This window comes from Rattus norvegicus, chromosome 6 (assembly GCF_021556685.1).
Source record: "Rattus norvegicus strain SHRSP/BbbUtx chromosome 6, alternate assembly SHRSP_T2T, whole genome shotgun sequence".
NCBI classification, from domain to species: Eukaryota; Metazoa; Chordata; class Mammalia; order Rodentia; family Muridae; genus Rattus; species Rattus norvegicus.
Genome location: NC_141539.1, coordinates 135698401 through 135723094, shown reverse-complemented (window position 1 = coordinate 135723094; position 24694 = coordinate 135698401). Strand labels below are relative to the sequence as shown.

The 24694-nt window shown below is 51.0% G+C and overlaps 2 protein-coding genes across 23 annotated transcripts in view; one reads left to right on the top strand and one right to left on the bottom strand.

Moving 5' to 3' along the window:
- The first annotated feature begins 6629 nt into the window (after positions 1-6629).
- 1700001K19Rikl (RIKEN cDNA 1700001K19 gene like) lies at positions 6630-18666 on the top strand. Of its 22 annotated transcripts, none has more exons than XM_087552914.1 (8): positions 6690-6976; positions 8638-8893; positions 9667-9736; positions 14543-14603; positions 15706-15837; positions 16420-16470; positions 17362-17882; positions 18527-18666. In XM_087552914.1, exons 5-8 carry the CDS (start codon positions 15739-15741, stop codon positions 18528-18530), a joined length of 675 nt encoding a protein of 224 aa, XP_087409040.1. In that variant the 5' UTR covers positions 6690-6976; positions 8638-8893; positions 9667-9736; positions 14543-14603; positions 15706-15738; the 3' UTR covers positions 18531-18666.
- Positions 18667-19378: 712 nt separating this feature from the next.
- Dync1h1 (dynein cytoplasmic 1 heavy chain 1) overlaps positions 19379-24694 on the bottom strand; it is a 65730-nt gene continuing 60414 nt past the window's right edge. The window contains 9 exon segments of the mRNA NM_019226.3: positions 19379-19732; positions 19868-19995; positions 20158-20326; positions 20474-20616; positions 21069-21222; positions 21428-21639; positions 23443-23546; positions 23648-23865; positions 24041-24211. Of these exon segments, the coding sequence (NP_062099.3) occupies positions 19604-19732; positions 19868-19995; positions 20158-20326; positions 20474-20616; positions 21069-21222; positions 21428-21639; positions 23443-23546; positions 23648-23865; positions 24041-24211 (1428 nt within the window). The 3' untranslated portion in view covers positions 19379-19603.

Genomic DNA, 24694 nt, shown 5'->3' with positions numbered 1-24694 from the left:
CGAGGCCAGCCTAGACTATATGAGACTTTGTCTCAAAAGCAATGGGAAAATTGAATGGTGGTAACCCAGGGGAAGGAGGAAAGGGTTAAGCCAAACATTGCTTTGGGTTGATGGGAAGTTGAGTTGGAAGATGATTACCCAGAATGAGTGTATTCACAACAGTAATTAAAACTAAAAAGGTGTTTAGCAAGATAGTTAAGGGATTGTCTTAGAGTCTATTTTTCCACAATGAGATTCATGACCAAAGCAACCTGGGGGAATGGGAGAGTTTTATTTGCTGGACCTCTCAGGACTTGGGTTAGGACATGGAACCCAAATAGGTCAGAAATGGAGGCAGAGACCATGGAAGGTGCTGCTTACTGGCTTGTTCAGCCTCCTTACAGAATCCTGGACCACCAGCTTAGGGATGGCAACACCCACAGTGGGCTGTCACCCCCCAGCCCCCCATCAATTACTAGTTAAAATGTCTTAGAGGGCTGTCTACAATCCAATCTTTTTTTTTTCTTTTCTTTTTTTGGAGCTGGGGACCGAACCCAGGGCCTTGGGCTCGCTAGGCAAGCGCTCTACCACTGAGCTAAATCCCCAACCCCTTACAATCCAATCTTAAGGAGGCATTTTTTTGTTTTTAAGATTTATGTATGTGAGTACACTATAGCTGTCTTCAGACACCAGAAGAAGGCATCAGATCCCATAGCAGATAGTTATGAGCCACCATGTGATTGCTGGGAATTGAACTCAGGACCTCGGGAAGAGCAGTCAGTGCTCTTAACCGCTGAGCCATCTCTCCAGCCCCTGGGAGGCATTTTCTTCTTAAGATTCTCCCCTCATGACTTTAGCTTGTGTCGAGCTGACACAAAACTCCATCTCTAGCCCAGGGGTTCATTTCAGTTTGACAGGGTCTTACAGTCAAAAACTACTCTTAACTTGTCCCCCCAAGTGTGGCATTAAAGGTGCACACCATCACATCCCGCCCTTGGCCTGTGTTCAGTCCTGGTGATTGAATGTAGAGGCTCATATGTTACAGGAGCTCTGGCACTGAGCTCAGAGACAGGCTAGTTTTTTTCTTGTGAGACTTTCATGTAGCCCAGGCTGTCTCAGAACTTCATGCAACTAATTTTCAAAACATTTCATTATCCCCAAACGGCAGCCCTGATGGAGGGAGCAGTGACTTGCTGACCCAGTCTCTCTGCCTTTGTGCACCAGATGATCACTTTGCCACATCTTTTTGTGACAGACGCCCCTCCTTGCATTCATTCTCTACTTCCCTCCCTCCCTTCGGTGCTGCAGGTGTAAGCCAATACGTCTCACTGTGGGTAAGGTTCCTCTGCTGAGCTATAACCCTAGTCTGCACCAGACCTCAGGGCATTGCACACTGACTAACAGAAGGAAGGCTGGTTGCAGTCAGCCTGCCTCCTGCCAGCTGGAAAGGATGTTGGAAGAAACTTGACTGCTGGCTGGGTGCCCAAGGCACGTGCCCGATTTGCATTTTGGGATGACTAGCTGGTAAGTGCAACTGATACTTTACCTAGGAGGACAATTTATTTCCGTTTGTATCATTTAGGAAGCCTGTCGTGTCTCGTCCTGCCCCCCACCCCACCCCGTTTTAGTGTTCTGGGTGTGTTCAGACCTTTAAAGAGTGATTTGCAGAGTTGTCTTCCACGGGAAGGAACATCACCGCCCTGGGAAGAACATTCCAGAAAGCTGCACTTTCTGGTGAGTCACTGTATATTAATAGCACCACCAAAATCCAAACAATGATTAGTACGTTACTGCGGAGCCAAGGAACCGAGCAGACTGGGTGCCAAGTGCTGGCTTGCAGCCTGCCTCACCTTCCCAGGAAAGCACTTCAAAACTTCAACACTCGGCCAATGGGAATCCTAGGACTGGCAGCGTCAAAGCACTTGGTTTGGTTTGTTTTTTATTTTTTTTAAATTGTGGATATGTGTCTTACTTGAAGGTTTGAGCGTGACAGAACACAATGGGAAGTTGAAAGACGTTAGAGCCTGAAGTGGGAGTTGCAGGTACCTGTGGGTTGCCTGATGTGGGTGCAGGGAAGCAAAGCCAAGTCTTCTGCAGTAGAGCCTCTGCTTTTTTCCCTTTAAGATATATTTTATTTATGAGCACACTGTCGCTGTCTTCAGACACACCAGAGGAGGGCATCAGGTCCCATTACAGATGGTTGTGAGCCACCATGTGGTTGCTGGGAATTGAACTCAGGACCTCTGGAAGAGCAGTCAGTGCTCTTAACTGCTGAGCCATCTCTCCAACACCACGCACTTTCTGTCAATGATTCCAGATTAAAAATAAAAATCCCTGGGCTGGAGAGATGGCTCAGCTGTTAAAGGCTAGGCTCACAACCAAAAATAAAAATCCCCAGTCCGGCATGGCGGCACACTCTGGAGGTAGGAGTCGGTAGGAGTTTAAGGCCAGCCTGGTATGTAGAGTGAGCTCTAAGACAGACAGGGCTACATAGAGAAACCCTGTCTCAAAAAACAACAAAAAACCAAAATACTAAAATACTAACAAAAGTTGGTGTTAGCCAACTTTTGAATGGTTGAATGGTTGAAATGAACCCTGATCTCATTGACTACCTGAATACCGCTCCGTTTTTCCTCTGCTTGTAAACCCAAACCAACTGCTGCGACAAAAGCTTTCCTGGGGAGAGACCACACATCTGCTCACCCCAGATAGGGAGCCCATAACACACCAAAGTTCAGATGCCACCAAGGTCCAACTTGGTGAGCCGTGAGTTTTATTGGGGTTACTTCTAGGGGTATGGGTGGGAGGTTACTTAACAGGAGCAGAAATGACACAAAGACAGCTGTATCACCACAGCCCACCCCAGCATGGGTAACAGACAGCTCACAAACCTGGGAACCTGGAGCACAGTGCACAGCTTACAGGCAACTCAATGTGTTGGAGAGAGTGTCCTGTCCAGGGCCTCAGCTGGTCATCCAGGAAGCCTGGCTGTCTGGACTTACTGGTGGGCGGGGCCTAGTGAATCTGGTCAGTTTCAGGAACCACTATTTCGAGTTGTTTACCTCCTGTATAAAGAGCTTCCCTGCAGGATGGGATGTTCCAATCTTAGAGGAATTTTATACAACAGCTACAAATTCCTATGACTTCTGTTGTCTCCATCTCCTTCCCCTTCATGAGGGTCAGTAGACAGAACCAGTCAGTCTCCCAAGCCCCTTGTGGACCAGGAGAGAGCACAAGGGGTACATTTTATTCATTTTTTAAAAAGATATATTTGTATATGAGTACACTGTAGCTGTCTTCAGATACACCAGAAGAGGGCATCAGATCTCTTTACAGATGGTTGTGAGCCACCATGTGGTTGCTGGGAATTGAACTCATGACCTCTGGAAGAGCAGTCGGGTGCTCTTAACCGCTGAGCCATCTCTCCAGCCCGGAAGTGGATTTTCAAGTGAAGTCTGATGGCTGGGCTCAGTGGGGATGTGACATTAATCCCAGCATTCAGTCAGGCAGATCTCTGGGAGTTCAAGACCAGCCTGATCAACATAATGAGTTCCGGGCCTATCCTCTGAGTTACAGGCAGGACTACATGTGAGAGCCTGTCTCAAATACTAAAGAAATCACCAAACAAAATAAAACCATCGGGCTGGAGAGATGGCTCAGTGGTTAAGAGCACTGACTGCTCTTCCAGAGGTCATGAGTTCAGTTCCCAGCAACCACATGGTGGCTCACAACCATCTATAATGAGATCTGGTGCCCTCTTCTGGCCTGCACGTGTACATGCATGTGCAACGCTGTATACATAATAAATAAATCTTAAAAAAAAATAAAAATAAAAAAAATAAAACCATCTAGGTCTTACAAGACAGTATACTCTGTGACCCTTCACCTTGGACAGAAGTTTGGCATAGCTGAGAAGTTACGCTTCCCCTGAGTTAGAACTGGCTTGAACTGGAGACATTTTGCCTGCTTACCCTTAGAAGAAATGTATATAAATGTCCTGTATGGGTGGCATGGAAAATTCAAGAAAGCCTAACTGGGGTTGGGGATTTAGCTCAGTGGGGTTCGGTCCGCAGCTCCGGGGGTGGGGAGAGGAAAAAAAAAGAAAGCCTAACTGTCCTGGAACTAGACAAGCCCGGTAATTCTAGTTGATAGCAATTAAACATGCTGAGCAACACGGGAGAAGACTAAGGGACACACGGATAGTTGGTTTTCACTGTTCTACAGAAACCTTCGGGAGACTGAGGCAAGGGTATCTTGAGTATTGAAGCCAGCCTAGGATACAGAGTGAGACCCCGCCTCAAAGCCAAACGGAATAGAGTAAAGCACCTGCCCCAAAGCGTAGGCATTGTAACTCGGCAGAGCGCTAACCCGGTGTGCACTAAGCCCTGTCGTGTGTCCACAGCTCTGTCAGAACACTGTCCAAGAAGGGAGTCACGGGATGGCAATTCTGAGAGCGTGCGAGAAAACAAGAGTCTTGCCATCTCAGTTTTCTTCAAAACCACAGCATGGGCTGTGGGATGCACTAGGTGCCCTAGGGGGAGCAGAGGAGTGAGTTTACTTCAGAGGATTCGCTCCAGCTGGCCATGCTATTTGTTGGTAGCCTCCCTGGAAAACCTTTTGGCCACGTGGGGCTTATCCTTGTGATTCTATACAACTTGAACTTGTGAGAGCGACACTCAGGCGACCACTCGACACTCAGAGTATAAACCCGCCTGACGCTCTGAATGAAGCTGGCTATTGCATGAGATTTAGTCTGCCTCATTTTTAGGCTCCACTCTCCCAGGTCCCCACAGTCAACCAGAGCAGTAAACAGCACCTTGTAAGATGGCTGACCATACATGCCTGTAATCCCAGCACTCAGGAGTAAGTGGAGACAGGAGGATTGTCTTGGGCTACACGGTGAATTCAAGGCTGACCTGGGCCACATGAGACTGGAGACCCTGTTTTAGAAAAATAAATTATTGGGCAGTAAAGTGATGGCTCAGTGGTTAAGAGCATTGGCTGCTCTTTCAGAGGGCCTGGGTTCAATTCCCAGCACCCACTTGGTGCTTCACAACTGTAACTCCAGTCCTAGGGCATCTGATTTCCTCTTCTGGCCTCCACAGGCACCAGGCATATACAAGTGGTGAGATCACCCATACACATAAAATCCAAATGGATATTAAAAATACCAAAGAATTGGTCAGGGAGACCCCGAAAGCTTTCAAATACACACAGTACTGCCATTGCTCTGGTTCCCCAGTGCTAGCTAGTAAGACTATTGCAGAAGGCAGCATTGAGCTTGCAGGACAGAGATCAAGCTGACACCAAGCTGGAAACTTGTGCTAAAAAGGACTTGTGTAGGCTATGGGGGAGGAGGTGGAAGAAAAGCCATTGGTGGCTTAGCCAGCACAGTAAGCCAGCATGGTGGCTGGATCCTTGTGTGCTCCAATACCAACTTCCGGCATCAAGTGCCCTCTGGTGCAACAGTTTCGTGAAGGTTCCAGGGGCAACCAATCACCCTCTGGTTGGATCTGAGGTGTTCTCCACAGGAGAAAAGTCATCCCTGGTACTGTGAACCTGTCAAAATCCTGTGGCTCAGGAGGTCCTAGGCCCCAGGGAGAGCCTACTACCGTTCTGCTAAATGGACTTGTCTGACTTTATGCTTCTATCACAGGTTAGTGCCGCTTTCAGCCTTAGCCAGACTCTTGGTGCTGTGGCTAGCAAATACAGGCTGGCAACTGTCAAAGCGCCAAGGATAGGTGACTGTTGAGGTCTCAGCCCTAGGTAGGACGTCTGTGTCAGCTGCCAAGGTCAAGAAATATGGAAGAGGGGCCAAAGAGAACAGAAGAGTTGGGGAGTAGGGAAGAGGCCTAGGAAATACTGTCCCCATGTTATTTTCTGGTTTATTGCCATGCCATCCCTCAGTTGCCCTGGGAACTTTGAACTCCTGGGGCACTTAAGCTATGGATGAGAAAGGACATCCCTTGGTTGTGCCTGTGCCTTTGAAAGTGGTTCCCAGGGGCTGGAGAGAAGGCTCAGTGGTTAAGAGCACTGACTGCCCAGAGGTCCTGAGTTCAAATCCCAGCAACCACATGGTGGCTCACAACCATCTGTAATGGGATCTGATGCCCTCTTCTGGTGTGTCTGAAGATAATGACAGTGTATTCATATACATAAAATAAAAAAAAAATAACATGCAAACAACTTCTGCACAGACAGCAGAGGGGCTTGGCTCCTTTAACCCCAGTGTCCCACAGAAGGAAGAGTGACTGTGAGGGGAGGTGGAGGTCGGGTGGCAGGGTGTGACAAAACCATAGTATGCCACCAGAGGGGAGGCCCAGTTCTGTGGCCAGAATGAGAATTGGGAAGCTGCTCTAGAGCACAGGACAGTCCCCAAAGTCTTGGTGGCCTCTTTGGTCTTAAGTGCACCCCAGTAGAGTGTGCCCAAGGAAGGGAAGCTTTGAGGAGGTCTGTGGCCTAAGGATCAGGCCTATGTGCACAGGGTAGGTAGGACTATGCATGCCCTGTGGAGCAGGCAGGTGCAGAACTAGGGGCAACAAGAACTGAGGGAGGGGAGCTGGGAGCTATGATTTACGGCCTAGGGTCCTGAGTGGACATGTGTAGCTTTCCCCAGACACTGCCCCAGAAACATGCACACTGTGTTGCCATGGAGATACCTGTGACGTCATGCAGGCCTAAAGCACAGGATATCTGCCTCCTCCCTTCTTGACTCCCTGGGGTGATTCCCTGGGAACCAAAATGAACATCCCATCCAGGAGGTAAGTCTAGACAGTCCTTGCCCTCCACACCAGATGCTTAAAGCTAACAAGCTGCTTTAAATAACTGTCAGCCCCAAGACCGCTCTGGCTGCCCGCCAGGTTCAAAGAGCCCTAACTCAGTGGCCCCTGCCTAGCAACTGTTAGGAACTAACCACCTAAATTCCGGCCGACTTCTTGGAGTTAAGTGTGGTCCAGTTTGGATCTCTGAACAGATGTGGCTGCAGGTGTTCTGACAGGTATGTGGTCCTTCACTGAAGCCACTGTCCCCGAAGGCACTTGTAAAGGACAGGGTAGGATGGGTGTGTGTGGAAGGAAGGTCCCGGATGATGTGTATAGGAGAGGCTATGTCCCGGGTTTCAGCACCAATGTTGTCTTTATAAAAAGATAGAGAGGTAGGATATGTTCTTTGGAGGTCCGAGAAAAGGGGGTGCCTCAGTGGGCCCATGCTGAGACAACCCTTCCCCCTGAGGAACCAGCCACACGACGGTACAGTATAGATTCGTTTATTCAGGGGATGGGGAGGGGAGTTAAGAGGGTGGTAGGGGCAGAGAGAGAAGTAGAGAAATAAGAGTAGAGAAGGAGAGGAATAGAGGCCGGCCATGAGCACGTGGAGAGAAGGGGGGAGGGGACTGGGGAGAGAGGGGGCAAAGGGGAAGAGAAGAGCAAGAGGGAGCAAGAGAGTGAGGAGAGGGCAAGCAGCCCCTGTTATACCGTCAGGCATACCTGGCTATTGCCAGGTAACTGTGGGGGCGGAGCATACCGACTGTTGCCAGGTAACTGGGGGCGGAGCTTAGACAGACAGCTAACACTGGATAAGAGGAGGCTCCACCCAGATTAAACATGGGGGCACTATCCTTTGAAAATGAAGATGTGACCCCTCAGGGTAGGTGTCCCTGTCCTCCTGCCTTTTCCAGGCCTTGACTACTTCAGGGAACCTTGCTGTGAGGTGGGTCGATGACGGAGGGGTCCCTTCGTTGCTCTGGGCATGAAGAGTGGGGTTTGGGAAGGGCCCGGCGATGAGTAGGGTTGAGTGGCTTTCAGAGAGCATGGACACCCCTCTCCTCCCCCCTGAATGCATAGGAGAATTCTGGGGCATCTTGGAATTAATGCGACGGATTAGCATCTACATGCAAAGCCATGGCGGGCTGGGGGTGGGGCGTCTAAAAATACTATTTTTACTTGAAGTTTCCTCGAGACAAAACTGACTTGGAATCAGAACTAAAACCCCAGTTGCAGCCTCACTGTGGACAGGCCTGTCTGAGAGGCTCTGCTAAAACCCAGGTTCCTCAGGAGAGGCCGACTTCCATGCCCTATGGGGAGGAGACTTTCAGGGGTGTTTGTCTCTTTAGAGGTTGGTCAACTTGTCTCGGACTTGGACTGATAGTTTGCCACCCCCCCTTACCTTTCCCCGTTGCTCTGAACCCTGTGTTGCAGACTCAACCCCGAGTCATGCGGGTGCTAGGTGACCATGCTACCACTGTTACACCCCTGGTTTTGACTTTTTTTTTTTTCTTCTTCTTCTTCTTTTTCTTTTTTTCGGAGCTGGGGACCGAACCCAGGGCCTTGCGCTTGGGAGGCAAGCGCTCTACCACTGAGCTAAATCCCCAACCCCTGACGTTTTGTTTTTAAAGATGTATTTATTTTTATTTATATGAGTACACTGTAGCTGTTTTCATGCACACCAGAAGAGGGCATCGGATCCCATTACAGATGGCTGTGAGCCACCATGTGGTTGCTGGGAATTGAACTCAGGACCTCTGGAAGAGCAGTCAGTGCTCTTAACTGCTGAGCCATCTCTCCAGCCCCAGAAGCACATTTATTGATTGTTATATAAACTTTTTGGGGGGAGGGGGTGTAAAACAAGCTCCTCGTACTAAAGCTCACACCTGATCTCTAGGTTTCCTGACCGAAAGCATCTCGCCCGCCACTTTACCCTCACTGTGCAGTTTGCAGGACCCAAAAGTAAGACGATCCCGGTGTTACAGCCAGACCGGCTTGTGACCAGAGGCCCTACAGGAAACAACTTTATAGATAACAACACAACCGCTGTTTTCTACAATGATTTCTTCAAGGTCAACACACTTCTAGAAAACAACTGTGCATTCTAGATTCAATCAAAAAACAACTCTCTCATTCTGATGCTTGCCCTAGATGTAAGCATTCTTACTAGAATTCCACTAGGAAAACGGCTCAGCCAGCCTAGGCACTGCCAAAGCCTGCCCAGTGAAAGGAGAACCGGTTCTCGGAGGTTGGTCCTCCGACCCTCAGAAGGTCAGGGTGTAGGCATCATTTCAAAAACCAAAACAGACATAAGAGATATTTGATCAAAATAGTACCTAGTAGAGAACAGAGTGTCAATCTTAGAAAAATTAATGATTTATGCACTAAATATGGAGCCTGGGGTCCCTCAGAAGGTTCTCACTGTGGGGCAAAGGACACCTCATCTGATGCAGGGTAACTCGCTGTCTCAGACCTATCTGCTCTGACAAAGTGTGTGTTTCCCAAGCATTGATCCCAGCCGGGGACTTGGAGATGATGCAGCTTTGCCCAGAAAGCACGGGGGTGGGGGAGCGGATTTGAATGAACGTGTGCTTCCTGCCTCTGGGTGGGTGGCTGCAAATAAAATGTGGGCGTCTGCTCTCCCACAGCTGAGCATTCTGAGACAGCGACTACATCAGTTCCTTGGAGAACCCATCTCTGATTTGCAGTTGACACCCAGGTTAATCCTCTTGGCACTGGGGGAAGATGATCAGGGAGTCTCAGAGCACATGTGCACTGCCAGGCAGTTTTGGTCTTGGTTTGTGTGGTTAGTGAGGGCTGAGGCAGCTCACAGCGCCCCTCAACTCCCCAGGTTTTCCACTTAAGGCTTTCCTGCAGTGTGAGGTAGCCATTTTACATCAGCTCTGACCCCTTTCTTTGGGCTAAGCCCACCTTTCTCCTAGGCGGTTGCTCCCGGAGATTCACTCCTACTTTCTGGGACTTCTCCCAGGATTCCAGTAAGTCTTTCTAGACATAGCCCCAGGGGCTGTGACAGGGATGAGGGATGGGGTGGGGTGGTGTAGGTGAAAGGTGCCACTGCTAGGCTAAGCAAGGCTCAGCTGCCCTCTGCCCTCCTCACAAAGAGGCTTCTGGGAACACTCCCAGCCTGTTCTGTGGATAGACATTTCATTTTTATCGTTTGCACAGAGTTTGTTTGCTAGTTAGTAGCTCTTTCCTGAGGTGTTATAATCCGTGCCCCTGAAAAAAATTCACCAGAAAAATTTGTCAAGGTTAGTTTGTTTGTTTTATTTTTTACTCTATTTGTTTGAGTGTCTGTCTGTCTGTCTGTCTGTGTACCTACCGTGTGAGTACAGTGCCTGCTGAGACCAGAAGAGGGCATCAGATCTCTGGGGACTGAACAGATATTTGTGGGCTGCCATGTGGGTGCTGGGAATTGAACCTGGGTCCTCTGGAAGAGCAGCCACTCCTAACCCCTGAGCCATCCCTCCAGCAACTCCCTCTCCCTCCCTCCTTCTGGAAGGTGTGCAGTGCTCTAAGGACTATCCATCGACTGAGGTAACCCACCCACAGCTGTGGGGCTGACCCCAAGATTCTTTCTTCTCCTTTTTTAAAGCCTATTTTTCCTGTCAGGTGGTGGTGGCACACACCTTTTTTTTTTTTTTTAAAGATTTTTTTTAACATTTATTTATTTATTATGTATATGTCATACAGCTTTCTGCCTGCATGTATGCCTGCAGGCCAGAAGAGGGCACCAGACCTGATTATAGATGGTTGTGAGCCACCATGTGGTTGCTGGGAATTGAACTCAGGACCTCCGGAAGAGCAGACAGTGCTCTTAACCTCTGAGCAATCTCGCCAGCCCAAAAGCCAGATGTTCTTTTTTTTTTTTTTTTTTTTTTTTGGTTCTTTTTTTCGGAGCTGGGGACCGAACCCAGGGCCTTGAGCTAAATCCCCAACCCCGGCACACACCTTTGATCCCAGCACTCGGGAGGCACTACAGGTCTCTCAGTTTGAGGCCAGCTTGGTCTACACAGTGAGTTCCAGGACAGCCAGGTCTACACAGAGAAACCTGTCTTAAAAAACAAATATAGGGGGCTGGAGAGATGGCTCAGTGGTTAAGAGCACTGACTGCTCTTCCAGAGGTCATGAGTTCAATTCCCAGCAACCACATGGTGGCTCACAACCATCTGTAATGAGATCTGGTGCCCTCTTCTGGCCTGCAGTCACATATGCAGGCAGAATGCTGTACATAAAATAAATAAATAAATCTTTAAAAAAAAAAACCAAAAAACAAATATACGGGGCTGGAGAGATGGCTCAGTGATGGCTCAGTGGCTAGGAGAACTGACTGCTCTTCTGGAGGTCCTGAGTTCAAATCCCAGCAACCACATGATAACCATCTGTAATGGGATCCGATGCCCTCTTGTGGTGTGTCTGAAGACAGCGACAGTGTACTCATGTACATTAGATAAATCGTAAATCCTTTTTTTTTTTTTTTCTTTTTTTTCCGGAGCTGGGGACTGAACCCAGGGCCTTGCGCTTCTAGGCAAGCGCTCTACCACTGCGCTAAATCCCCAACCCCTCATAAATCCTTTTTTAAAAAGTCAAATACAAAATGAACCAAACAAAAACCCTCCCAAAATTCTCTTAGGTTTGAGATTATAACTACATAATTTCACTTTCCACTTCTCCTTTCAAACCCCCCTTATTTGCCCCTCCTTGCTCTTGAGTTTATGGGTTTGAGTTCTCTGTGGAGCCTGGGCGGCTACAACCAGCAATCATGACATTGCACACTGTTCATCAGAGCTGTGACCGGCTTTGAGGACAGGGCTGTGGACAGCGTAGTCACAACTCCAGGAAACCACGAGAGTGACTGACCGGCCATAATCAGGATGCGTGTGTCAGACTGACAGATGTGAACGCACAGCCTGTGTGCCTGTGTGTGGGTTTGGGAGGGGTTAAAACATAAGGTCAGGGTTTGGGGTTTGGAAGAAAGAGGGGTCAGGTGACATGCTGCTTTGGGCTGAGCGAACAGCTCAGAGCTGTCCCCATGAGTAAGATTTGTGCAGCAGGAAGATCTCAGCTGGATTCCCCACCAGAGACAGTACTGGAAAGGCGGGCCGTGGGCCTGGCTACCTTGGAGACAAGACCAGGTAATAAGGCAACCTTGGGCCACATGACCTATCAGGCGTAGGTAGAGACAGATGTCAGTGAGCAGCACATACTGTGCCCAGGGTTGGAGGTTAATAAATAGAATTTTCCTGGAGGTAAAGACCTAGTAACTTCAGGTGGAGGATGGGTTGACTTCTAGAATTTTCTTCAGGTAGTTTTCAAACATAAAGCAAAAGTGAGTATTTTATTATCCTCCCAGCTTTAAGGATTGTAAAGTCAAGTCGTGGATTAACCTGTCCCGCCAGCCCACCCCCACCTCAGAGTGTCCCTAGATTAAAGCCTCTGAGACTCGGATAACCTTACTAGTTCTGGGGCTTCAGGGCCACCCTGGAGCTGGACTGAGGCCTCAAGTAGCTGCATGCAGGACATAGGGACCTAGGGGTAGAGAGGAGGTAAGGTGGAGTAAAAGCAGGAGAGGCGGGCTGGGGATTTAGCTCAGTGGTAGAGCGCTTGCCTAGCAAGCGCAAGGCCCTGGGTTCGATCCCCAGCTCCGAAAAAAAAGAATAGAAAAAAAAAAAGTACCTGTGGTTTTCAAACCTGGCAAACCAACAGCACAGTACGGTTGGTTATGTTGCTTGTTTGCTTTGAGACAGCCTCCCTATGAAGTCCTGGAACTCGCTTTACAGACTAGGCTGACCTCAGACTCACAGGAGCTGCCTCTGCCTCCCAAGTGCTCAGGATGAGTTGGGCACAACTTTATTTTTGTTTGCCTGAACGTTTGTGCTCCGTTGCATGCAGTACCGGCAGAGTCCAGAGGGGGGCACTGGATTCCTTGAAACTGAAATCGCAGCTCTGAGCCACCATGTGAATACAAGGAATTCTGAGTCAAGGGCATTTTGTGCACATGTATTTTTCTTTTACATCTATTTATTTATTATTTAAAAGGTTTATTATTTATTATATGTGAGTGCACTGTCGCTGTCTTCAGATGCACCAGAAGATGGCATCAGATCCTATTACAGATGGTTGTGAGCCACCATGTGGTTGCTGGGATTTGAACTCAGGACCTCTGGAAGAGCAGTCAGTGCTCCTAACCACTGAGCCATCTTTCCAGCCTCTTCTTTTATGGTGTATACGTGTGTGAAGTACAAAGGACCAGGCATGTATCTGGTGCACAGTAATACATGTAAGCACGATAGCCTTAGACTAAAACAACAAAAGACCTGGGCAGTGGTGGGGCACACCTTTAATCCCAGTGGTTGGGAGGCAGATTTCTGAGTTTGAGGCCAGCCTGGTCTACAGAGCAAGTTCCAGGATAGCCAGGGCCACACAGAGAAATCCTGCCTGGAACATCACACGGTAACGAGGGTAAACCTCAGGTGATCTGGAGCCAGGGAGGGGCTGAGAAGCCCTTTGGCCTGTGTTACTGTCCGTACTGTAAGCCCGGCTGGTCTACTGGGACCACTGGGGACACTCGCAGCTCTGTGTAGATGGCCCTCACCCTTCAAAGGTGCCTGTGATGCCCAATTCCAAAGAAGAAGCACAGGGGCGGACTTCCTAACCCAAGTCATGTTGATGGTATGACACTCAGACATGTGGCCTCTGGAGTCCAGTTTTTTTTCACAAGGAAAAGCCTCAGGCCATTCTGGATGAGAGCTTTTGGGGTAGGGGGGAGGCACACACACAGCAAGACTTTTTTTTTTTTTTTTTTTTTTTTTTGGTTCTTTTTTTTCGGAGCTGGGGACCGAACCCAGGGCCTTGCGCTTCCTAGGCAAGCGCTCTACCACTGAGCTAAATCCCCAGCCCCTGCAAGACTTCCTAAGAAGCAGCAATAGCCTCAAATCTTAAGACAACAGGACTTTCAAATGTCATTTGGGGTTGTGGGACAGGGAAGGTGAGAAGAAAAGGGATCTGGGTAATGTACACGGAGTTATTTCCTTCCTTTAAACTGGATCTATTTTTCAGGCTTATAGGTGTTTTGCCTTCATGTATATATGTACCTCAGGTGCATGCATGTGGAGGTCAGAGGGGGCATCAGATCCCATAGGACTAGAGTCACAGATGGTTGTGAGTCACTATGTGGGTTCTGGGACTTGAACCCTGGTCCTCTGGAAGAACAGTGCTCTAACCACTGAGCCATCTCTTTCCAGCCCTCTTTTTTTTTCTTGTAAGTGTTATTTTAAAGTGTATGTGTATGCATGTACATATATGCAGATGCCCACAACTGAGGTGTCTGACCCCTGGAGCTGGAGTTAAGGGTGGTTATGAGCCACTGAATGTGTGTGCTAGGAACTGAAGTCAGATTCTCGCCAAGAGCTGTGTGGGCTTTACCTCAGAGATGCCTCTGCAGCGTCTTCTTCCACTTTCGTTTTCCTGAGACAGAGTCTCACAAAGCCCAGGTTGGCTCACTATGTAAATGAGAACGACCTTGAACTCCTGACCCTCCCTCTCCCGATGCTGGGATTCAAGGCAGAGGTTCACATTGCACTGCCAAGCTGGGCTCCTTTCCTCTGTTAGCCTCTCTCACCTTTAAGATGCCCACAAGTCCTGTGTTCGGGAGGGTATGGTAGGGCCGGTCTTTTGCTTGCTTCCCAGGTTTCAGAATGGGGTCTGGGAGCCCAGTTTGGGAAGGCAGGATTTATTGCTGGAAAGCATCCCATGTGCCTGTGTAACTGAGGCACTTTCCACAGGGCGTAGCAGCTGCTCGGAGGGAGGATCTGGAGAAACTGAGGGACATGAGACTCCACAGAGGTTTGTAGCGCCGCTTCCTCGGTACTTACATTTTACGTGTGTGAGTAATCTCCTGACTTATGTCTGTGGAGCAGAGCGGGATCGGATCCTCTGGAGCTGGAGTTACTTCCGGGCGGGTGCTGGGAGCCGAGCCTGAGTCCTCTGAAGGAGCAGCAAGTGCTCTTAACACTGAGCCAGCTCTCCAGGCCCATCTTTAGCCCCCCCCTTTTTTTTTTGGTTCTGTTTTTCGGAGCTGGGGACCGAACCCAGGGCCTTGCGCTTGCTAGGCAAGCACTCTACCACTGAGCTAAATCCCCAACCCCTACAGTTTATTTTTAAACTTTTAAAAAGATTTTTTTATGTATATGAGTACACTGTAGCTGTTTTCAGACACACCAGAAGACGGCATCAGATCGCATTACAGATGTTGTGAGCCACCATGTAGTTGCTGGGATTTGAACTCAGGACACCTAGGAAGAGCAGTCAGTGCTCTTAACCATTGAGCCATCTCTCCAGCCCATTTTTAATCTTTTAAAAGAGAGGGTCTCAGATAGACAGGATGGCTCTCTGTGTGGAGCACGTTCTCTTGTGCTCTGATGTCCCCAACCCGTATTTCCCACAATGCGGAGCTAGGCAAGTGCTGAACTGTTTTGTACCCACAATCCTAGGGGCTTTTTGTTGTTTTTGAGGAAGGATCTCATGTAGCCCAGGCAGGCCTCTTACCAAGGATGACCTTGAACCTCTGATCCTCCTGCGCTGAGTGCTGGGTTTTCAAACCCCTGCCACCACTCTTTGTTTCGTAGGTGCTAGGGCTGAGTCCAGGGTCTAGCATGTGCTAAGTAAGCACTGGATGGACCAAGCCCTTGCTTTTGTTTTTGACATAGGGTCTTGCTATTTATCTCAAGCTGGCCTTGACCTTCTATGTAGCCCAGGCTAGCCTTGAGCTCATGTTCCTCCTGCCTCAGCTGCCTCATATTTACAGAGAATCTGGAGGAAGGACAGCCTGAGCTACAGGGTGGGATCAGATGTTGTTTAAAAAATTCTTCTCCCTGTGGCCTGCCCTTCCTTCCCTATGCTCTAGACCCTCTGACAGGGGTTTTGTCCTTTGGCTTGGTCTCCTTAGTTAAGTGACAGTCTACGTGCCTGGCCTCGAGGGATGGCCAGCCTGAGGCCCAGCCGACCCACCTGCATCAGGGCAGCGTTCAGTGCAGCTGGCTTTCGCAAGTGGCAGAGACACTCACGCCATCGCCTTCAGGTGCCCAGCAAGCGTGGGGGGCGTACATGTGGGAAATACCCATTCCTAACTTTTGGATCCCTTCCTCCCTTACTAAAACTAAAAGTAGGGTTGGGGATTTAGCTCAGTGGTAGAGCGCTTGCCTAGCAAGCGCAAGGCCCTGGGTTCGGTCCCCAGCTCCGAAAAAAAGAAAGAAAGAAAAAAAACAAAAACAAAAACAAAACTAAAAGTATTTAAACGCCAGTATTCTTTTATTAAGAAAATGAACACTACCTTCCTTGGTGGCCTAGGGCAAAAGTGTTGGACCACCAGAGGCCAGGCCTGGGCTCCTCTGTGGGTTTTTTAGGCCTCGCTTTTGCATGCGAGGGGGGAACCAGTTGAGAAGGAAAGTTTAGTGCCCTCCAGCTCCTGGATTTGGGCCCAGAAGCAGTGCCAAGGTGCTGTCTGCCCACTGTGCCAGGGAAGGGCTCCCTGCCTGCCAGGCTTGGACCTTGTCCCCTTACCAGGTTTCGTGTTAGCATGCCCTGTGGTGTGGCCAGCGAGCATCCCATGCTCGGGGTTAAGGTGGCAGGGCGGAATCTGCATCAAGCTTTCCCCTCACAGATCAACTCCAGAAGGAACCTCATGGACTTTGCTGAAGGCATCTGGAGAGAGGTATGCACAGGCCTGGCCCAAACCCCTTGGGTCCAGAAGCCTGAGGGACATGCCTCCTATCTCTGCCTGTGAGTGCCGGGATGATAGATCATGCCACAGCCAGACAGGAACAGGATAGAGCAAGGAAAAACAGACAGGAAGTTTTAACCTCCACAGCCAAGGTCAGGGACTCCCCAGAGGCCTGGCCATGCACCCTTAAGAGGAGTTTGCTGTAGCAGGTGGTGGTGGCGCACACCTGTTATCTCAGCACTGCAGAGTCTGAGGCAGGAGGATATAAAGTTGAAGGGCAGCCAGGGCTAAGAGACCCCGCCTTATAATGTTCTGGAATGACATATTTCCGTAAGTCTGAGTACTTTGTCACAGTATTCAAGGACTTGGAAGAAGGTGGCGATGGCCTGGAGATAGCCTTCCATGTGGCTGTGAGCCAAGCTGGGTGTGGTGGTACAGACTTTTGATTCCCAGCACTTGGGGGGTGGGGAGGCAGGTGGATTTTGAGTTTGAGGCCAACCTGATCTACATAGGTTGCTCCAGGCCAGCTAAGGTTATATAGTGAGCCCACCTCAAAAACCCAAAACCCAACAAAATAGATGTAGCGCAGTGGGTAAGACGCTTGCCCAGCGTTTATGAGCATCTGGGTTTGACCCTCAGAACGGTCCCTTGATGGGAGGCAGAGGCAGGAGGGTAGAAGGACGGTAGGAAGGCCAGGGTCACCTAGGCTAGTGTCAGGTGGAGACCTTGTCCTTTTTGGGTTTCGGTGCAAGGCAAAGCACACACATTTGCCATCAGTGATGGAGACGTTTTGTTTACATATTCATTGCCACCCACTGCCTCAGAAACTCTATTTTGTGGACGGGCCTTGGATGTAGCCAAACACTCAAACTTTTGTCACAGTTTTTAGACCCTTATGATGGAGACTCAGAGGATACCCCAGGTCATTCCAACTACCGAAGCTGCCGCCAGCGTGCTTACCGCCTCCTGGGTGACAGGAGCCGCAACTCACCTTCCTACACACTGAGGTTCAAGACTGCTGAGGAGACCATCTCGGAGGACTCGGTCCCAAAAGCTCCAGACCTCACCATGAGAGCCTCTGGCTGGACCCCCATAACCCTGGAAGCCAGCGATGTCGACATGCAGCCCGAGGGTGAACTAAAGGCACTCGGCCCCCGAGAGGCCAACGGACATCCTGGCAGGCTGTCCCCATCACCAGAGGACTGGAGGATGACAAGGGCTGCCAGCCCCCTCATCCCCGTGGAGAGCCCAGAGATAAGCAGACACCTGCTGAGCAGAGCCAGAGCCACCAGGCCCCCACCCAGGCTTGGGAGTGAGAGAGATAAGGGGTCCAGGCTGTCGATTTCCAAGAGAAAACTGGAGCTCCTACTTGGAGAGCCTGAGATAATTAAGAGGAAGAAGAAGTACGTGGCCCAACCCAGGGGCCCAAGTTAGATCAGGGAAGGGGTACGGGGCTGGCACAGAGCCAGGGACTCACGCCAAACTCCCAGTGATAAGCAGTAAACACCCCACCCCCCATTCTGGCATAAAAAACGGGCAGGTGGGAATGCTGGGATAGCTGAGAGGGTCAGGGTGCTTGCCGCAAAGCCTGTGGACCGGAGTTCAATCCCTAGGACATGGTGGGAGGAAAGAACCAACATTCATAGGAACACATAATGGAGTGTGTGTGTGTGTGTGAGAGAGCGTGTGCGTGCACATGCGCATGTGTACGTGTGTATGAGCACACATACACACAGTAAAACATATTTAACAGTAGGTTGCAATTCAGGGATGGGTCCAAGTGCCCTTCCCTGGGCTGCCCACCCCCACCTCAGGATCTGTTCCATTCCCTGGCAGTCTGCCTGCCCGTCCCTGAGTGTTGGATCAGAGGCTGAGGTGGGGGCAGATCCCTTCCTGTTCCTTGTGTGTTCAGAAGTCCCTCGCTGCCTGCTGCCTTCGTGTCATCTGGCAGCAGGGTTCCCTAACAGTCAGCTTGGTCATGGGAGCGGTTTCTCCCAGTTCTGCTTTTGGCAGCTTGTCCACTGAACTTTCATTTTCTTTCTGGTAGGTAAGGAAGCTGAGCACAAGTCTGGTGCTGCTGCTGAGTCTGGGCCTCCTCTCCAAGTCATGTCCTCCCCATGGCGGCAGGACAAGGTTCCCAAGTGCAAATAAAAATGGCACCACAAGGAGGTGCCCATTCTTGGCAGGGCATGTCTCCACCTCTGGGTGCTGTTGGGGCCATTTCCAGGACTGGTTAGGGGTGCACATCAGTGCCCCAGGTGGCTCTGTCAGTGAAGACACAGGGCTGGTGGCCACTGTCCAGTAAGACCCTTCCAACTGCAGGGCATAGGGGTGGGCTGGTACTCTCAGTGGAGTGCAGTTATGGGGCTGGGGTGAGCCTCGTATTCCCATGATCCCCACGGACTCAGACAGTATCCTCTGTGCCCGTCCCCAGGTGTTCCTCAGAGGATGTCCGCTTGGGGCTCTTGTGTTTACTGCCTGAGGGCTGGGTCACTTCCTCCTGCAGAGGAACCTGCTGTGTCCTCTCCCAGAGAAGGGATAGGACAGTGCCCCTCTGTGCTCAGGAGTCCTTACAGCTATGACAACAGCCTCTGCCCACCCTGTGCCACACAGTCATAGAGGGTTTTAGAGACTGAGATGCCAGGACTATTCTGTCACCTTTCCTGTGGGGCGAGGCCACTCTCTCACCACAGGTGGTACAGAAATGAAGTGTGGGACAATGGACTGGTGTCAGGCTTGTGTCTGAGAGACAGCTGCCGCTGGGCCTCAGGGATGAAGCGCAGTCTCCTGGCCTCCCTCAGCTTGCTGCTTCTGCATCTGTGACCATGGTGACAAAGGCGAGGTGGGCACAAGGATTCCCACAGCAGACAGAGCAGAGTGGAATGAGGCAGGAGCCCATCATGCTTAGTGTTTTATTTAATAAAACCAGCCATTTGGTCAGCCCTTGGAAACCGCACACTTCACCCTTCCCAGCCCATTTCCAACTGCAGCACCTTTCACCACCAACGCTAACCGACCACTTGCTTTTCACGGGTCCATCAAACCCTCCAAATGTGTAAGGATGAATGAGAGTTAAATATTGGGTTCTACTATTCCAGAAAGAGGATTCGGGAAAAGCTTAGCTTTACTCAGTGCACAGAACTGCAACTCCACGCTCATAGAAGCTTCGAGGATCTTCCTTTGTAGCAATTTCAAAGTCTACAGTGAAGATGAGGTCTGCCCGCGTGAAGTTCAGATAGACAGGTAAAGTCACCTGTGGGACAAACAGAGGGACTTACTGTTCATCAGCTCTGGGGACAAGCTCCCGTGGGAGTTCAGGGCTGTTTCCACGCAAGTGGAGTCCCACCATGACCCAGGCAGAGCCAAGGAGCGAGGCCTTGACACTTACCACACTGGCCTTCTTCTCAGCACTAGTTTGCTTCCCCCAGCGTAGCTGTGTGAGGGGGAGGACTGTGGAGATCGCATTGGACAGCGAGAGTTTGTTGTTGCTGCACGTGGCCCCTTGGAGCTTCAGACCTGTGAGGAGATGTGGAGACGGGCTGAAGGAGTCCAGGGCCACACAGCCCAACTTACGGGACACCCGCAGGCTCAGCTGGGCCGCTCTGGCCAGACACTCGGTACATTCGTTTGGAAACAGGTTCCACAGAAAGGCCAGACCACGCTCAGACTCCAGCTCACCTGTGACCCCAAAGCTGCACGCATCAAGGGTGGTACTCTGGGAGGCGGTGACATTGACTTCGAGGCAGAGCTCCTCCAGGGACCAGCTGTTGGCTTGTGCCACATACTGTCTGGTGGCAGTGATGTAGGCCTCAGGCACAAACAGGCCACCCAGGCACACGTGGATGTTCTGTACAAACAGCCCCATGGGAAGGAGAGCAGGTCAGCATCGGCCTTGGCTGTCCCCAGTGCCATCTTAAAGGATTTTCCCACCGAGGCCAGGACAACCAATGCCACTCCTGACCCCTCTCCCCCGCCCAGAGCCACGCACGCCCACCTTCAGTTCCTTGGCACCCCCGGCTGCAGCAGCCTGTGAGATGTTCTGCAGCTGTTTGATCCTCTCGCTGAAATCTGACACCCACTGGATCACCGTCATGCCTGCAGGTACTGTGTAATGGGACCAGCTCCGGGGCAAGATCCCTGCAGCAAGGAGGAGAGATCAGGCCTCAGCATCTGTTCTGCCAATTCCCCTGCAGCAGAAGTGGCTCAGGCTGCCAGCACCTCACAACACAGCCCTCCCTCCTGCCTGCGCCTGTGTTCTGTCCCCTCCCTGGAAGGCCCAGGACACAGCTGTCTCAGTGTGGGGTGCATGCTTAGAGGCTGCAGGACACACGGTGTGTCTGTGGACTGAGCCCTCACCCCACCCCTGTCCTCTTCACTGCACTACCCTAAAAGTCACTGACGCTGTACAGACGAGTTAGGAAACTCAGGGGCATTTCCTAGACCCTCCCGCTCCTGAGGAATCCTGAAGGAGACACGAGTGGCCTGGGACCTGCAGTGGGCCTTCAGATGGGTGGGGACAGGCCGAAGAGTGGCACAGACTATGGCCAGGGCTTCTGCCCCAAGCTGCCCCACACGGTGGGTCTCAGCACCTTTCACCAGCTCATTGATGAGCGTGCGCAGGTAGTTTGTCTGCTTCTTTTTCCCCTCGCACACTTGGACGACGTCAGCAAGGTCTTGGCGCACATCTTGCAGTAACTTGGCCCCCATCTTCACCTCTCTCTCGAAGAACCTAAACAAAGGGTCCTAAACCCAAGGAGAAGCGGGCTGAGCACGGGGCTCTGCAGAGGTGAGGCGCACGCCCCGTGCATCACCAGAGTCTTGGCCAGAGGCCTGATATGAAGAATGACCACCTCTGTCTGCCCAGCTCTCAGGCCACAGTTAAAGCAGCTCAACTGAAAGTCCTCCTTGCCCAAGACTGGGGATCAGCGCGCTGAGTCCAGCCTAGTACCTTGATGTTCTCCACCGTGCGCTTCAGTGGGCTCAGTGTCTGTGGGATGAGGTGCAGCCAGTTTGAGGCCGTCGTGTGCAGTGTTCTCATCCAGGCTGGACGGCCGTCTGAGGTGGAGTCCGTCCTTGTCTTCTTCTCCGTCTCTGCGTAGGCCAGGTCGTCCTCGTCCTCCAGCATCTGCATCTTCAGCATCTTGCTGATCATGTCCACGCCTAGGCCAGCCACAGAGTTGGAGAGGGAGGGAAGGAGGAGGAGGAAGACATCAGTGTAAATGGTGCATGGCTATTCACTCACTACAGCAGCCCAGGGCCTGGGGAGGAGGTGAGCAGGAGAACACTGGCCCAAGTCTATCACAGGGCGATTAAGAACAGAATCAATGGGGGTTGGGGATTTAGCTCAGTGGTAGAGCGCTTGCCTAGGAAGCGCAAGGCCCTGGGTTCGGTCCCCAGCTCCGAAAAAAAGAAAAGAAAAGAAAAGAAAAGAAAAACGAATCAATGGCCGGGTCGGCTGTGAGGCCGCTCCCTGCCTGTCCACACAGCCATGGGTCTCAGAAGCCTCACTTCATCGGAATGCAGAACCTGCCGGGGGAGGTTTGTGATGGCCAGAGCTTCACTGCTTTCTGGACCATGGAAAGGTGGAGAAGCTGGACAGTGACCCTGGTTCTTGACAGTGTTGATAGGATACAGGAATTAGAAAACTGCTGGGGTGGGCTGGAGAGGTGGCTCAGAGGTTAAGAGCACTGACTGCTCTTCCATAGGTCCTGAGTTCAATTCCCAGCAACCACATGGTGGCTCACAACCATCCTTCTTCCCGTGTGTCTGAAGACAGCTACAGTGTATTCATAAAATAAAATAAATCTTTAAAAAAAAAAAAAAAAAAAGAAAGAAAACTGCTGGGGCAAGTGACGCCAGCACTGAGAATCAAACCGCAGGCTGTACACTGGAAAGGCTGCCTCTAACCCAACAGGGACCCCTTAGCCTCCAGGCCTCATCTTCATACTAAATACACCTGACAGCCGCTCCCCTCCCACTGTCTGTGGACAACATCCCACTTTCTCACGAAGGTCACACACTCCCAGACAACAGGCAAGCTCTCAGGAGTGTGCTCCACAGGAAGAAGAGGAGGAGGAAGAGGAGGAAGAAGAAGAAGAGGAGGGAGAGGAAGAAGAGGAAGAGGAGGAAGAGGAGGAAGAGGAGGAGGAGGAAGAAGAGGAGGGAGAGGAAGAAGAGGAAGAGGAGGAGGAGGAAGAAGAGGAAGAGGAGGAGGAGGAGGAAGAGGAGGAGGAGGAAGAAGAGGAGGGAGAGGAAGAAGAGGAGGAGGAGGAAGAAGAAGAGGAAGAGGAGGAAGAGGAGGAGGAGGAAGAGGAGGAGGCGGCGGCGGTGGCTGCGGTAGCAGCAGCTGAGAACATTTTGTCTCGCTTCACCTCCGTCTGAATGCCTGCACTGGCCCTAGCCTCTCTCCTCAGCCTTTCCACAGAAGTCAGATTATCTACCACCAGGACAAGGGAAACCGGCAGGCACTGTATGCTGCTGCTGCTGCTGAGTTATCTCACCTGATGTTCTTAAAGAGGGTCTCATGTCATGTAGGTCAGCCTAGAACTCTAGACCCTATTGCCTCCACCACATGGGTGCTGGGATCACAGGTATGAGTCACGAAGCCTGGCTCTCAGTGGTAGAGGTGTAGAGTGTAGAGGATGTAGGGCTCCCTCAGAGCTCTGCCTAGCTTGTGTTAGGCTCTGGACTCAGTGTGTAGTTTGAGGCTCGGCTGCACCTAGGCAGCCTAGGGCATGTTGTGTAGACAGATGCTGACACCTTGATTTTTCTGCCTTTGCCTCCAGGTTAAGGCACAGGCCTGCACACCACCTATCAGTGCTTCCAGCTCTCGAACTAAAGCTCGCCCTCCAACCTTTTAAGGACTCCCTGGTGCAGACCCATAAGAGGCCACAGAGGCGAGCAAGCCCTTCCAGCAGGCTCAGGGTGGGCAGGGCTCCAGGAGCGAGGAGACTCAGCACCCACCTTGGGTGGTAAGCAGGACCCTTTCAGCATTGTTGGGGAGGCCCAGCCATGAGGGTGTCTGGGCGTCAGGCAGCAGCTCCACCCACTGCACAAACTCCTCTCGCCTGAGAAAGCAGAACATTTGGAATCAGAGTCGAGCAGACTGGCTCCAAACACTCCCGCACCACCACCCAAGCATGACCTCTGCTCCCTCGGGCAGCCATACCTGATACCGTCAGGCATCTGAATGTCCTTGTGCCCATCGACCTTGCACGCCAGCTTGAATTCACTATCGAAACTCCGGGTGGTAAACAGGCGCTCCAGGAAGGTATTGAGCAGACGCTGGTCAAACTCATTGTCCACCCGCCCACCATAGATGGACTGGGCCATCAATGTCTTCAGGGCAGACCATGGGATCTTATCTGGTGAGATGTTCTGTCGGCCCTGGGAGGACAGAGGCCGGGTTACATGTGTACACTGTGCACTGTCAAGTTATAGCTGCCACAAAGTATCAGGGCTCCCCTGAGTTCAGATCCATTGTCTTCCCGCATCACCATGTGTTTAGGCATGATGTCTCCTCAGTGCACTGGCGTCTGTGGTGTGGCGTAACCTAACTTGCCTTGGCTGTGTCATCCAACCATGTGTCCACCGTGTCACAAGCCGATCGAAGGTCAGATTCTCCAAATTCGTATTTCTTGGACCACCCGAGTGGAGCATAGCGCAGGCGCTCTTGGATGACAGCATGGAACCAGGCCAGCAGGAAGTACAAGCGGGCTCGCTCATTTGGAGACTAGATGCACAAAGTGACCAGACAGATTTGTCATGTGCTTGTCATCTAAGGAAACTAGACCGTACTTCAGAAGCAAAGGTCTGCAGGGCAACCTACGCCCCACCCTTCAGCCATCTGACCTGCATGCAATACAGAAGCAGCACCCAGAATCAAGCAGTATGGCTGACCAAGTACCCAGCTTTCTAAAGATCAGGATCAACAGAACAGCCCTTGAATTTAGACAGGTTCCTAGACAGGCTTTCTTTTTTTTTTTTTTTTTTGGTTCTTTTTTTTTCGGAGCTGGGGACCGAACCCAGGGCCTTGTGCTTCCTAGGTAAGCGCTCTTAAATCCCCAGCCCCCTAGACAGGCTTTCTTAAAATGTGGGCTCAGGGGTTGGGGATTTAGCTCAGTGGTAGAGCGCTTGCCTAGCCCTGGGAGGTGGGGAGACAAAATAAAATGTGGGCTCAGTGGATTTCAACAGCAAACAGAACTGAAAACCCAAG

Excerpts from the sequence above, each read along its gene's own strand:
- 1700001K19Rikl (XM_087552924.1), top strand. The coding sequence starts at position 15,739 with ATGGCCAGCCTGAGGCCCAGCCGACCCACCTGCATCAGGGCAGCGTTC. Across the intron at positions 15,838-16,419 it reads ACTCACGCCATCGCCTTCAG|ATCAACTCCAGAAGGAACCT; the intron begins GTGCCCAGCAAG and ends TTCCCCTCACAG. Across the intron at positions 16,471-17,361 it reads CTGAAGGCATCTGGAGAGAG|TTTTTAGACCCTTATGATGG; the intron begins GTATGCACAGGC and ends CTTTTGTCACAG.